Source organism: Salmo trutta, chromosome 1 (genome assembly GCF_901001165.1).
Source record: "Salmo trutta chromosome 1, fSalTru1.1, whole genome shotgun sequence".
NCBI classification, from domain to species: Eukaryota; Metazoa; Chordata; class Actinopteri; order Salmoniformes; family Salmonidae; genus Salmo; species Salmo trutta.
The window spans coordinates 22,075,086-22,090,542 of NC_042957.1; the positions used below are offsets into that span (position 1 = coordinate 22,075,086).

Below are 15,457 nucleotides of genomic sequence, written 5' to 3' on the forward strand. Positions count from 1 at the left end.
ATCAAACACATGGAAACCATGATGTGTTTGACGTATTTGCAACTATTCCACCGATTCCGCTCCAGCCATTACCACGAGCCCATCCTCCCCAATTAAGGTGCCAGCAACCTCCTGTGCTATATATACAAAACTATGTGGACACCCCTTCAAATTAGTGGATTCAGCTATTTCAGCTACACCCGGTGCTGACAGGTGTATAAAATCGAGCACACAGCCATGCAATCTACATAGACAAACATTGGCAGTAGAATGGCCTTACTGAAGAGCTCAGTGACTTTCAATGTGGCACCGTCATAGGATGCCACCTTTCCAAGTCAGTTAGTCAAATTTCTTCCCTGCTAGAGCTGCCCTGGTCAACTGTAAGTGCTGTTATTGTGAAGTGGAAACATCTAGGAGCAACAATGGCTCAGCTGCGAAGTGGTGGGCAACACAAGCTCACAGAACGGGACCCCCGAGTGCTGAAGCACGTAGCGCGTAAAAATCATCTGTCCTCGGTTGCAAGACTCACTTAAACAACCTCTGGAAGTAACGTCAGCACAAGAACTGTTTGTCGGGAGCTTCATGAAATGGGTTTCCGTGGCCGAGCAGCCGCACACAAGCCTAAGATCACCATGCGCAATGGCAAGCGTCGGTTGGAGTGGTGTAAAGCTCACCACCATTGGACTGGAGCAGTGGAAACGTGTTCTCTGGAGTAATGAATCACGCTTCACCATCTGGTCCAACGGAATAATCTGGGTTTGGTGGATGCCAGGAGAACGCTACCTGCCTGAATGCATAGTGCTAACTGTAAAGTTTGGTGGAGGGGAATAATGGTCTGGGGCTGTTTTTCATGGTTTGGGCTAAACCCCTTAGTTCCATTGAAGGGAAATCTTAACACTACAGCAATGACATTCTAGACAATTCTGTGCTTCCAACTTTGTGGCAACAGTTTTGGGAAGGCCCATTCCTGTTTCAGCAACAAAATGAGGTCCATACAGATGGTTTGTTGAGATCGGTGTGGAAGAACTTGACTGGCCTGCACAAAGCCCTGACCTCAACCCCATCGAACACCTTTGAGATGAACTGGAATACCCACTGTGAGGCCTAATCTCCCAACATCAGTGCCCGACCTCACGAATGCTCTTGTGGTTGAATGGAAGTCGCCGCAGCAATGTTCCAACATCTAGTGGAAATCCTTCCCAGAAGAGTGGAGGCTGTTACAGCAGCAAGGCGGGAGCAACTCTATTAATGCCCATGATTTTGGAATGAGATGATCGACAAGCAGGTGTCCACATACTTTTGGTAATGTAGTGTAGCTATCTTAACAGTCTATTCATTTTCAATCCGTGAGGGGGAGTCAACAGGTGCACACATTGGGGAGGAAGGTAAGGAACTGAACAGCATAGCACCCATTCCCACTATGATTAGAGAAAGATATGCAGCTTTTTGGAGAATAATCACAAGTGCCTAAGCAATGTCTGTGACCTTTTGTAATAATGATAGTACAGTAATAAGCTTTCCATTGATACTTAAAGAAACTTAGACAGAGATGTCAAGGAGCTTTTTAGATACTGTTAATATTCAGGTCACTGAAGGACTGATGATATACTGTAGCTGCTATTTGAGACATTCCTTTCTACTACATTGTATACTACAAGGGACTTCAAAAAATAATTGACCTCAATTCCGTTAGATGCTGGCATGACAAGCACTCATATAAGCTAACATTAGCACTTCTTCAGAAAATGAAATGTACGGGGAAGAACTTTGACACTGAATTCCTTACTCACTTAACTTTTGTTTTAAGCTTTTCAACTTTTGTGCTCTTTTACTTTGTACTTTTCATTGTAGACGCCTTGCATATTCAAACTGCTAATTAATGGCGGCAACTATACATTTTACGGAGGATTTGGAAGTGTGGCTTAGCTCTGTGGGCTGCGTTGTATGACTATTGCTGAACTATGGATTACTGTGATAGTCTCAATGATGATGTGAAAATGTAATGTGTGTCTGCATCTTGTCCCCCCCCCCAAAAAAAAAATGACACATTTGTTGGGATATTATGATGTAAACTGATAATAGGTTGTGAAAGGGACAGAAGCCGGATCAATGGAAAAATTGATTATACACTGTGTAGAAAACATTAGGAACACCTGCTCTTTCCTTGACAGACTGATCAAATCAAATTTTATTTGTCACATGCGCCAAATACGACAAGTGTAGACCTTACCGTGAAATGCTGACTTACAAGCCCTTAACCATGCAGTGCAGTTCAAGAAGAGTTAAGAAAATATTTACCAAGTATACTAAAATAAAAAGTAACACAATAACAATAATGAAGCTATATACAGGGGCACCGGTACTGAGTCAGTGTGCTGGGGTACAGGTTAGTTGAGGTAATTTGTACAAGTAGGTAGGGGTGAAGTGACTATGCATAGATAATAAACAGCGAGTAGCAGCAGTGTACAAAAGGGAGGGGTTGAGGTAAATTGTCCGGTGGTGATTTTATTAATTGTTCAGCAGTCTTATAGCTTGGGGGTAGAAACTGTTGAGGAGCCATTTGGTCCTAGATTTGGCGCTCCGGTACAGCTTGCTGTGCGGTTGAAGAGAAAACAGTCTCTGATCTGGTGAAAGCTATGATTCCTTATTGATGTAACCTGTTAAATCCACTTCAATCAGTTTAGATGAAGGGGAGGAGACAGGCTAAAGAAGGATTTTTAAGCCTTGAAACAATGGATTGTATGTGTGCCAATGAGGGTGAATGGGAAAGACAAAATATTTAAGCGTCTTTGAACAGGGTATGGTAGTAGGTGTCAGGCGCACCGGTTTCTGTCAAGAACTGCAATGCTGCTGGGTTTTTCACCTTCAACAGTTTCCCGTGTGTCTCAAGAATGGTCCACCACCCAAAGGACATCCAGCCAACTTGACACAACTGTGGGAAGCATTGGAGTCAACATCCCTGCGGAACTCTTTCGACACCTTGTAGAGTCCATGCCCTGACAAATTGAGGCAAAAGGGGGTGCAACTCAATTTCAGGATGGTGTTTATGTTTCGTACACAGTGTATATTGTGTTACATTCTTTACTATGATATATACAATTATTCAAAGAAGGAATACTTTTCCCTATTTCATGATTGTGGATGTATAATGTTTTAACTTATGTACTATTTTACAATCAATGTATGTAAAACATGATAAAATACATTTAAAATGTCTACTTTCATGGAGTAGTGTGTGTTTGGGCTTTAGTTCCTGAGAGCAGTGCTTTTGGAGGTTGAAATCCTTAGGTACACAACAAATCTGTATGTCTTACAAACTGAAGGTCATGACCCTTCACAGCCAGCTAAAATCCTGTTTCATGCATACCTTTATCTCCCCTGATCTCTCTTTCCTATCCTCCTCTCAGTCAGGTCAGTGTATGCGTACTCATCTTTATTTTTAGGAGAATTGTTCCCAATATCATGTTCAGACGGTCAGCAGAACCAGGGCAGGACACTGCTGTATTGTCTGCTGCTGCTTAGTCAGAAACCTGTCCCATGCCTTGTGGCTTTGTGAGACTTCAGATATTTCCACTGGTTTCAATCAAATTGTATTTGATGCCATACATTGAGTATATTAATTGCACAAGGAATTGCTTCCCACCCAGTTTTGAATGACTTTTGTACAGTGAATTATTGAACCGTTGAATAAATGGTGCATATTGGAAAAAACAAGACTTCTACGTAAAGATGTTGAGTCAAGGTTTTATAATGAAGAGCATTACCAAGTCAATAGGAAATGTACCATGATCTTATATCTGAAGATGGGTTGGCTGACTAGGGTCTGTATGGGGCAGTGACACTTGAGTATTGGAAAGAGGGAAAACACAGCATGTCACTGGAATGATGATGGGAGGGAGAGAGGCGTCGCATTGATTGATGTGACAGTGAAATGTTGGGACTGCTGTCTGGAATATTAAAGGGGAGATGGAGTAACACAGTTAAATATTCAAGTGGTGCGGGCTACCAGTCAGCCCAATAATGTGTGTATGTGTCAGAGTGGGTGCACTGCTACAACTAAAAATGCTTTGTTGTTCTATATAGCACCATTTCATATAGCAGCGTGTGGATTGGTGGACATGCCGAGCCAGTGTCCCTATGGAGATAACTTGGTCTCTATTACAGAAACCAACACGGTCTCTGTCTTCATGGAGATAACTTGGTCTCTATTATAGAAACCAACACGGTCTCTGTCTTCATGGAATATTAGAAGAGGTGACATTTATGCAGTGTCACTATATGTCACACAGTTATGGCACAACAGTGGAATATGTGACACCCGGTGACGCAGAGTTCTAACGGGACGTCCAGAGGTGAGAGGCATAAGGGATGACCTGGAGGAGGGAAGTGGGGGCTAAGTGATGGCCTCTGAAGTTTTCCGGATGACAGACGACAGTGGGTGCCATGGCAACGGTGCTAATGAGGCGGTGATTTGGGCGGCGGGCTGGCAGATGGTCGTGAATCACACAGAGGTAGAGAGACGAGACACTAAATATCAACATGTTTTATTACACAGACATATACACAAGAGGTTAGCCTGCCTGCCTCCACCATCTCCCCCACCTTTATTTCATCCCTCTCCTCCTTCCTCAGCGAGCTGAGATTGAGACTTCAGACCCAGCCGTGATTGAGAGCTCGTCTCAGTCCGGCTCATGATGGGAGTTTATGAACTCTGCGAGACCCATTGGTCACAGGTGATTAAACCTGGGCTGTTACAGGCTCTACGAGGGTATGAAGAGTCACGCTTGTCACCTCCTCTATGACACATCAGGTCAGATTTACTGAGCTTTTGCACCAGGGTGGAATATTTTTGTTAACCACTGTTGTACCTCTTTAGGTTTTTAATACCACTATAAATGTTACAATATTTGCTCTAGCTTTGTAAACCTAGCCCGTGAACTGTGGTCCAGGCTCTCCCCTTATTCCTGCACCTCCCGATCCCTCCCCGCCCCAAACGTTTCCTCACCTCCCGATCCCTCCCCGCCCCAAACCTTTCCTCACCTCCCAATCCCTCCCCAAACCTTTCCTCACCTCCACCTGACTGCTGGTTGTCTGGGGCTGGAGTACTGACTGCTGGTTGGCTGGGTGTTGGAGTACCTGACTGCTGGTTGGCTGGGTGTTGGAGTACCACATCACAACCTCACTATTTTAAAATAAATAGTCTACAAAAGGAAAACACTACTTTCAACAAAGACTAAAAAAAATGACAAAGTCTTTGAAAATAAGTAATACTCCTTAAACTTTTTTTAAACAAAAAGAACCATATAAAACTGCGCAAGAGAGAGAAGCCTAGCAGAAACGTAAACTGTGTGATGGTAATAATAAGCCCTAGAAGGTTCTAGTAGGTCATCTCACCAAACTCCACAATACTGGACCTCGGTCAATAGGTCCGGTCCAGTACGGCAAATCACAGATTCAGATTGTGTCCATATTAGCATAAACAGCAGGCTACATTTAATTGTTTAGCTCTTTGGTAACCAAAATGATCACAAATAAAAATGACAGTTTATAGTTAATATTTTTTCATTTGATTTTTTTTAAAGATTAATTCTTAATTTCCAAACATGTGAGGGAAAAGGAGGATACCTAAACACAGGCTTAATGATAAAACAATTCTAAACACATGGTTTTAAAATTACACAAACAAAGAAAAAGGAAACACATATGGACAGTGCAAATCTATAAACAAAAATTCCAAAAATCCAAGGTTTTCCAAACCTCCATATTAAATCCATCATATTGGCTGTGTGTCTTGTGTAGAATAGACCTAGCCATTGTCCATGTGCGTCTCTTCACCTGCCTGTCCTTAGGGGGCAGTTACGAGCCCTCTGCACTTCCCCTTGACCACTGAAAGTTCCAGCCCCTGCAAACCACAGACTTCAAAGAGCAGAAAGAAAACTTGACAAGAACCAAAGCTGGAGCTGTGTCCCGGAACCATTTGGTGTACTGTTCTGTTAGCCACATGTTCTATATTGTTTTACCATACATACCCACAGGCAATGGTATAGAAATACACTGCATTTAAGCCAGCCCCTACCACACCTTCAAGTTCCACATTCCACCGCCTGACTAACTAATGGCACCACTGCAGCCAAAATAAAAACAACTTGTCACTTTTCAATACCTTCATATCACCTTAGCTTTTCCCTTAACCTTAGAGAAACCTAAAAACTACAGGAACCAACCCTGAATACAATCAGCACCTCTGAAGCTCTAACAGGAATATTTTTTTATTAAAACGAGCAAACAAACAAAACGGGAAAATCAGTCTTTGGAAAAAAATGATAATGATTACTTTTTTTGTAACACAAACAATGGGTTATGAAAATGAAATGCAGAAATGTGATTGAGGAAAATTAATCTTGAAAAGCTACAGCTGAGTCGGTCTCCACTTCAGACTAAGAACAGTCCGGTTGGTCTGAGGGCCAGTCAGGTCCGCTTCCTCAGAACCAGGTCCAAAATCTACAGGATCTGGAGCCAGGGGTGGTTGGATCCAGGGGTGGGGCTCAGGGGGCACATGAGTCTCTGGAGGCCCATCATTGGCTCCTCCCCCCTCCCCGGCGACCATGAGTGAGTTCAAGTCCCTGTATCCAGGGGGCGGTTCCTTCTATCTAACTACTGCTCTCCTCAGTTAAAGTGACGTTGGAATCCTGGAGCAGGGGCAAGGGGCAGGGCTGGCTGTCAGGGACGTCTCCGTACTCTGCGCTCTCAGCTAACTCTCCCTCACGCTCGCAGATGACCGTCATAGGGCTGCTCAGAATGCGGTTGCGGGCGTTGTACTTGCTGCTGGCAGCAGAGGGCGGCGTGCGTGATCGCCCGTACTTCATGCCGCTCAGTGATGATGATGGGGAGGAGTAAGACAGGCCCTCGTTGCGGGCCCACTCCTCTGGCGCCCTCTTGCTGCGACCTGGGGAAGCGCAAGGGCTGTGTGGTGTTGTCGGCGACGATGGTGAGGAGGGTGGGTCCAGGGAGGACTCGGAGCGCGTCCTCTGGAAGCGCGGGTCTGTGCAACGCAGCATGTCGGCGGCCGACATTCGGAAGCTGGTCTCAGAGCGGCTTCCCTTCTTCAGGAGCAGAGCCTTGAAGGTGTCGCTGCTAGTGGCAGACTTACGCAGGTTGCGCTGAATGGAGCCCGTCTGCCTGCCCATGGACAGCGAGGATACTAGGCTGGGGGAGGCGCCCGTGGGGGTGACGGGGGGAGACGGACAGGGGGAGTGGCCCTGCGGCTTGTCCTCCTCAGACTCCTTACGACCCAGGACCTTCCGCTTGGACCTAAGGGTAGAGGAGGAGAGCCTGGTTAGGGACATGGTTGGTTAGAGACATTAAGCTGAGGTTGGAGTGATGGATATATAGGAGAACAGGGTTAGTGATATTGAGCAGGCTGGGTAGGAGGACAGCGGGTACAGGACATATACAGAGGGTGGAGGGGTAGAGAGGGAGCGCGTGGTTGGAGACAGTCCAGACCAAAGCTCAGAAGTAATTCTTCAAACACATCTACTCAGCTCAACACTCAATGAAACAGCCTCTACCACTCTATGGCTCAACCAATGATGGAATATCAGTACTAACTTTTATTTTTAAAACAAAGCTTTCCTGTAATAAGACATGCCAGTTAGCATACACACCCCTTCTGAACAGTGTCCCAATTCAACCATATGTCAACAATGCCCCCAGCAATCCCAGGGTGCATTGCTTCAGAAGCCTAGAAGCAGCGAGGATAATCTAACATGGAGGGGGTGAGTGGCGCAGGGGCTGGGAAGCGGGGGAGGAGAGGGCTGGTGCTTTTAAATATTTTATTCAAATGTGAAAACTGCACACATTGCAAATCTATGGGAACGCTAAGAGGTGGCACAATGGAATTCATCAACAACACTAACTGGGAAAAGTGCCCAGAGCTTTTTAAAATTATTATCTAAAGACAGTTCAGCCTCCTTGCCAGCAGGGGGTGCCATTCAACTCCTCCACACCACCATGTCAACCTACCATAGACTCACAAAAGTAGAAATGCATTCCTTAGTCATAAGCATTGTGCTAAAGCCGTGGCTAGCAGGGGAGATCAGATTAGCGCAGGGGAAAACAGCATAATTAATCTGAGTCCAGGGGTTGCTTGGGGATTATGGCGCTAATCCAGCGCTAGCGTTACCGCAGGGAAGATACAGGACGGGCCAATTACAGTAATGGGCTACTTGCCACGCCAAACCTCTCTAGGCAAGTGGCGCTCAAACGCTCACTCTCCATTCCCCCGCTGCACCAGGGAGGAAGAAGAAGAGGTGGAGCTAGAAGAGTGTGGAGGACAGACAGTGACATGACAAAAGGGATTTAATGACATAGGAGAGGAAGGGTGAATGAGGCAGACAGATGCAACATTTAATCCTTCAGATCAGGTACAAAGACAGAGAGGTTTAAGTAAATCAACTATCTTTAACAGAGAACAAGAAATAGAGACAAGCATGATATATCCATGATGTAATATGGACTCCATGATGGAGAGAGATCCAGATATGAGAGAAGACTGGATAGGAGTCTGTGAGTTGAGGCTGGGATGTTTGAGGGACGGCTGTGCCCCAAATACAACCTCAACACTGTGGGGTCCCATGAGAGCTCCAGCAGTACATTAGCCCATAGGTTATAGCAGCAGGGTTACATAACGTCACTCTCTCACACCTGATTTAACCAGGCAACACCACATCTAACTCCCCGGACTGATGCTGTTCTATTGACACACAAACTACAAAGATAAAGGACAAACACAACGAAGGTGGTAAGGTCAGAGAAAGTTAATGTCAGAGAGAAAGACAGAGCAAAGGGAATAAGAGAAAGACAGATGGAGAAAAAGGGAAATACTGATGCAAAGTATGAAGAAATACAAACACACAACCATCACACAGGTTTTGAGTGGTGCATCGATTTTTTTTCGCTCTATACAATGTTTGATTGTTAGAATCCCTCCAGCCAGTACCATCCTACCTCGACTGTGGTTGTGATAACAATCCATTCAGGTTTTAATCATTCTCTCCCTCCATTTCTCATCAGTTTCTGAGTGAGTGAGAGGGAGAGAAGGCAGAGAGGAGTAGAGTAGAGAGGGTAGAGGGAGCACAAGGCAAACAGTGCCAGGTTTACCTCTCGTCAGCAGTAACAGCTGGTGCCCTAAGGTCTACATATTCACACTGTAGGCTTCCCTCCTTCACAAGGCCTAACTTGTCTTTGCCTCTAATATAGCACACAACGATATTAGAGTTAGGAGAAATCCACCAGGAAAAGTAAAGCCCACAAATGCACACACACACACACACGCACACGCACACACACATAAATGCCAGTAGAAATAAAATCCCCTGAAATGAAATCCTGTGATTCTCGGGAGCTCTCTGACCATCATACCGCTGCACGTGACCAGGACACACACACACCGGTTGGCTGCGTGAGCAAATTATGTGTGTGTATGCTCCATTGAACGCATGCACATGTGTGAGAACGTAGAGAGTACATGCAGACTGGAAGAGCAGAGTGTACGAGAGAGAGAGAGTGAGAGACAGAAAAGCTCTTAAGTGAAGCCTCTAACCTAGATCAGGAATGTGGCTTCTGATTTAGGTTCAACTAGCTCAATAATGAATGAACCATCAGCTTTTCATTCACTAAGAACAAGTAGCAACAGTCATCAAAATAAAATAGTTAAAAGGTTTTAAAAAACAATGCAACAGTTGGGCACTGGATGAAGATACTCGAAGCGTTTAGAATTGTTTTAATCCATCAGATAATGACTGAATTATAGCACATAAAACATTTTACTGGCACGGATAATTAATGAATGGAGTTCAGGGATTTTGGTGGGAATTCAGGTATAACATATATTGTTAAATGTAATAAAAAAAAATCTTAGAATGCACTTATACACTGAGTGCACAAAACATTAAGAACACCTGCTATTTCCATAACATAGACTGACCAGGTGAATCCAGGTGAAAGATATGATCCGTTATTGATGTAACCTGTTAAATCCACTTCAATCAGTATAGATGAAGGGGACGAGACAGATTAAAGAAGAATTTTTAAGCCTTGAGACAATTGAGACATGGATTGTGTTTGTGTGCTATTCAGAGGGTGAATGGGCAAGACAAAATATTTAAGTGCCTTTGAACGGGGTATGGTAGTAGGTGCCAGGCGCACCAGTTTGAGTGTGTCAAGAACTGGAACGCTGCTGGGTTTTTCCACGCTCAACAGTTTCCATGTGTATCAAGAATGGTCCATCACCCAATGGAAATCCAGCCAACTTGACACAATTGTGGGAAGCATTGGAGTCAACATGGGCCAGCATCCCTGTGGAATGCTTTAGACACCTTGTAGAGTCCATGCCCTGACGAATCAAGGCTGTTCTGAGGACAGAAGGGGGGGTGCAACTCAATATTAGGAAGGTGTTCTTAATGTTTGGTACACTGTGTATATACATTTTCTAATGGTAGAAAGTATTTAAAAAATATTTTGTGATAAAATAAAGAAAATCATATGCATACATGAATATATTAACATAAAGGGCTGAAACCACCAAAAACGTGTTCTTTCTATGCCTTCCTGCACTCACCTGCACTGTCTAGACTGACTCATGGATTACGGTTGTTGCCAAGTTCTGTTGCATAATTCAATAAGTGTCAATAGCAGGATACCCTCGGATTAAAAATCAGCACGCTTGGCTCTAGATTACATCCATCTATACATACTTTATATTGTTTGCAAGATCAGACATAATATCACTATAATCTGAGTGTTCATTTTAGCCAGTTCATTTGTAAAAATGTCAACTGTATTAAATTATTACTTTTTTCAATTCCACCAAAAATTAACACCCATCAAAATAAAGTTATCTTTGTTCTCTTTCTTGTGATATACAGTGCATTCGGAATGTATTCAGACCCCTTCCCCTTTTCCACATTTTGTTATGTTACAGCAGGGGTGGGCAAACGTTTTGGCTCAAGGGCCACATCGTGATTTAGAAATTCAACGGAGGGACGCATTTTTGGTGGGACCAATTGTTTGTTAAAATCATTTGCGGGGGCCTCCCGAATGGTGCAACGGTCTAAGGCACTGCATCGCAGTGCTTGAGGCGTCACTACAGACCCGGGTTCGATTCCAGGCTGTGTCACAGCTGGCAGTGACTGGGAGACCCATGAGGCGGCGCACAATTGGCCCAGCGTCGTCCGGGTTAGGAGAGGGTTCGGCAGGCCGAGATTTCATTGTCCCATCGAGCTCTAGCGACTCCTGTGGCGGGCCAGGTGCATGCACGCTGACAGGGTCGCCAGGTGTACTGTGTTTCTTCCGACACATTGGTGTGTCTGGCTTCTGGGTTAAGCGGGCATTGTGTCAAGAAGCAGTGTGGCTTGGCTGGGTCGTGTTTCGGAGGACGCACGGCTCTCAACCTTCGCCTCTCCCGAGTCCGTACGGGAGTTGCAGCGATGGGACAAGACTAACTACCAATTGGAAACCACGAAATTGGGGAGAAAAAAGGTATACATAATTATTTTTATCTTTATAATTTTTTTAATGTCTCGTGGGCCGTACTTTGCCCTCCCTTGCGTTACAGCCTTATTCTAAAATGGATTAAAAGAAACATAATCCCCATCAATCTAAACACAATACCCCATAATGACAAAGCAAAAACAGGTTTTTAGAAATGTTAGCAAATTTATGAAAAATAAAAATGGAAATACCTTATTTACATAAGTATTCAAACCTTTTGCTGAGACTTGAAATTGAGTTTAGGTGCATGCTGTTTCCATTGATCATCCTTGAGATGTTTCTACAACTTGGAGTCCTCCTGTGGTAAATTATATTGATTTGACATGATCTGGAAAGGCACACACCTGTCAATATAAGGTCCCACAGTTGACAGTGCATGTCAGAGCAAAAACCCAGCCATGAGGTCGAAGGAATTATCCGTAGAGCTCCAAGACAGGATTGTGTTGAGGCACAGATCTGGGGAAGGGTACCAACAAATTTCCCCAAGAACACAGTGGCCTCCATCATTCTTAAATGGAATAAGTTTGGAACCACCAAGACTCTTCTTAGAGCTGGCTGCCCGGCTAAACTGAGCAATCAGGGAGAAGGGCCTTGGTCAGGGAGGTGACCAATAACCCGATGGTCACTGACAGAGCTCTAGAGTTTCTCTGTGGAGATGGGAGAACCTTCCAGAAGGACAACCATCTCTGAAGCACTCCACCAATCAGGCCTTTATGGTAGAGTGGCCAGACGGAAGCCACTCCTCAGTAAAAAGCACATGACAGCCTGCTTGGAGTTTGCCAAAAGGCACCTAAAGGACTCTCAGACCATGAGAAACAAGATTCTCTGGTCTGAACAAACCAAGATTGAACTCTTTGGCCTGAATGCAAAGCGTCACGTCTGGGGGAAACTTGGCATCATCCCTACGGTGAAGCATGGTGGTGAAGCATGGTGGTGGCAGCATCATGCTGTGGTGATGTTTTTCAGTGGCAGGGACTGGGAGACTATTCAGGATCAAGGGAAAGATTAACAGAGCAAAGTACAGAGAGATCCTTGATGAAAACCTGCTTCAGAGCGCTCAGGACCTCAGACTGGGGCGAAGGTTCACCTTCCAACAGGACAACAACCCTAAGCACACAGCCAAGACAATGCAGGAGTGGCTTTGGGACAAGTCCCTGAATGTCCTTGAGTGGTCCAGCCAGAGCCCGGACTTGAACCCGATCTAACATCTCTGGAGAGACCTGAAAATAGCTGTGCAGCGACGCTCCCCAACCAACCTGACAGAGCTTGAGAGGATCTGTAGAGAAGAATGGGAGAAACTCCCCAAATACAGGTGTGCCAAGCTTGTAGCGTCATAGCAAAGAAGACTTGAGGCTGTAATCGCTGCCAAAGGTGCTTCAACAAAGTACTGAGTAAAGGGTCTGAAAACTTATGTAAATGTGATATCAGTTTTTATTTTTAATATATTTGCAAACATTAAAAAAGAAAACTGTTTTTGCTTTGTCATTATGGGGTATTGTGTGTAGATTGAGGAGGAAAAAAAGTTGTTTTATCCATTTTAGAATGAGGCTGTAACGTCACAAAATGTGGACAAAGTCAAGGGGTCTGAATACTTTCCGAGTGCACTGTAAGTGTCGAGACAATGCGTTAAATCCCTGACGAAGCTTTAGTGTTCTTATAGACGCAACGGAAAGACAATGTATTCCATTAAACCCATTTCAGCCATTACCAGGGTGTGTTTGCACCCCTCAAACACAGGAAATAGATGACTGAAAAACACAGATCCTCAGGTAGGCGGGGCATGCGCATTGCTAAATGAAGATACTAGCTACCATCTACCATCCAGTATCCCTTCAACAGCACCCATTAAGTACTACTGGTTTCCCTTCCCAGTGAGCCCGTCTCTGTCTAACAGACACGTTACAGAGAAAAGCTCTCCACTGCCTGGCTGCCAGACCCAGAGACACCTGCCTGACAAAAGTACAAATCAAATTGTATTGTATTTGTCACAAGCTTCATAAACAACAGGAGTAGACTAACAGTGAAATGCTTAATTATGGGTTCTTTGCCAACAATGCCGAGTTTATAAAAAAAGGACAGCCTGGCTAAACTTATGAGAGAGAGAGGATTGATGGGCTGAGGAGAATGGCAAGATGAAGGGAAGGTACAGGGGTTAGGATCAGTGTCATGCTGCATTTAACCAATGCGAGAGAGAGAGAGAGAGAGAGAGAGAGAGAGAGAGAGAGAGAGAGAGAGAGAGAGAGAGAGAGAGAGAGAAAGATAGAAAGAGCAGTAAGAGAAAGCTATATTGCAGTGTGGTGGTTGAGGAGGATAGGAGAGGGATGAGAGTGTTGTGAATATGAGAGAGAGCGAGACAGAGACAGAGAGAGCTGGGTGAGGAGGATAGAGGGGTATGGGGAGTAAATAAATGGAGAGTTGAGTGATGAACCGAGAGGAGGAGACCGTGCCATTGCGTACCTGTGGATGGCAGCGAAGAGGTCCTCGGTAGTTCGGGGGCGTGTGGGGGTCACCATATCCCCCCGCCTGTGGATCCTGGGGGTCGGTGAAGACTCAGGAGTGCTGCTTGAATCAAACACCTCACCTAGGAGACACACACACAAAATTAGAAACACGTTACACACGCTGATGAGAGAACACATACACACTGACTGAAGAACAAATACAAGCATTACACAGCCCTACAATAGTCAAACACTTCACCTGGTAAATGAAAACACATGCAGACAGGACACACGTCACATTGACAGCAGCTGAGGAGCAAGCTAACACACACACATAACCGATGGTCGGATATCCCGCAACAGTAACCTGAGTGACTGGCTTCTTACATTCTCTCCCGCTCTCTCTCTTCTAGTTGAGCTTCTCTCCGCCTCCTCCTCCTCCCTCGCTCGTGTCTGCACTTCGACTGCCTGAGCCGCTGCAGGCGATCTCATGTTACGCTCTCCCCCTCCCTCCCCACATCTCCTCTCCCCTCCCCTCCTGTACAGTGGGTCCCTCCCCCTACTCTCCACATTCCCCCGCCTCCCTCCACTAAACAGACCTCCCACTAGGACAGATGCCACCTACCTAACCAGAGAGAGAGAAAGAGAAGAAAGCGAGAGAGAGAGAGAGAGAGAGAGGGGGGGGGGAGAGAGAGAGAGAGAGAGAGAAGAAAGCGAGAGAGAGAGAGAAGAAAAGCGAGAGAGAGAGAAGAAAGCGAGAGAGAGAGAAGAAAGCGAGAGAGTGAGAGAGAAGAAAGCGAGAGAGAGAGAGAAGAAAGCGAGAGAGAGAGAGAGAAGAAAGCGAGAGAGAGAGAGAAGAAGCGAGAGAGAGAGAGAGAAGAAGAGCGAGAGAGAGAGAGAAGAAAGCGAGAGAGAGAGAGAAGAAAGCGAGAGAGAGAGAGAGAAGAAAGCGAGAGAGAGAGAGAAGAAAGCGAGAGAGAGAGAAGAAAGCGAGAGAGAGAGAAGAAAGCGAGAGAGAGAGAGAGAGAGAAGAAAGCGAGAGAGAGAGAGAAGAAAGCGAGAGAGAGAGAGAGAAGAAAGCGAGAGAGAGAGAGGAGAGAGAGAGAGAGCGAGAGAGAGAGAGAAGAAAGCGAGAGAGAGAGAAGAAGAAAGCGAGAGAGAGAGAAGAAAGCGAGAGAGAGAGAAGAGAAGAAAGCGAGAGAGAGAGAGAAGAGAGAGAGAGAAGGAGAGAGAGAAGAAAGTGAGAGAGAAGAGAGAGAAGAGAGCGAGAGAGAGAGAAGAAAGCGAGAGAGAGAGAAGAAAGCGAGAGAGAGAGAAGAAAGCGAGAGAGAGAGAGAGAGAGAGAGAAGAAAGCGAGAGAGAGAGAAGAAAGTGAGAGAGAAGAGAGAGAAGAGAGCGAGAGAGAAAGAGAGGGAAGAGAAGAAAGCGAGAGATAGCGGGAAGAGAAGCGAGAGAGAGAAGACAACCGGACAGAGAGAATGACAGAT

General features: G+C 45.3%; 1 protein-coding gene across 10 annotated transcripts in view; it reads right to left on the reverse strand.

Annotated features, from left to right (window-relative positions):
- Positions 1-4,507: 4,507 nt before the first annotated feature.
- nhsl1b (NHS-like 1b) overlaps positions 4,508-15,457 on the reverse strand; it is a 170,239-nt gene continuing 159,289 nt past the window's right edge. For 9 of the 10 annotated variants that reach the window (XM_029745801.1, XM_029745760.1, XM_029745866.1 and 6 more), the window contains 2 exons: positions 13,987-14,110; positions 4,508-7,290 (listed from right to left, as the gene is read on the reverse strand). In XM_029745801.1, coding sequence (XP_029601661.1) covers positions 6,630-7,290; positions 13,987-14,110 — 785 coding nt within the window. In that variant the 3' untranslated portion in view covers positions 4,508-6,629. Of the gene's footprint in view, positions 7,291-8,208; positions 8,295-13,986; positions 14,111-15,457 lie in introns of all 10 variants that reach the window. The other variant, XM_029745901.1, reaches the window with a different exon arrangement.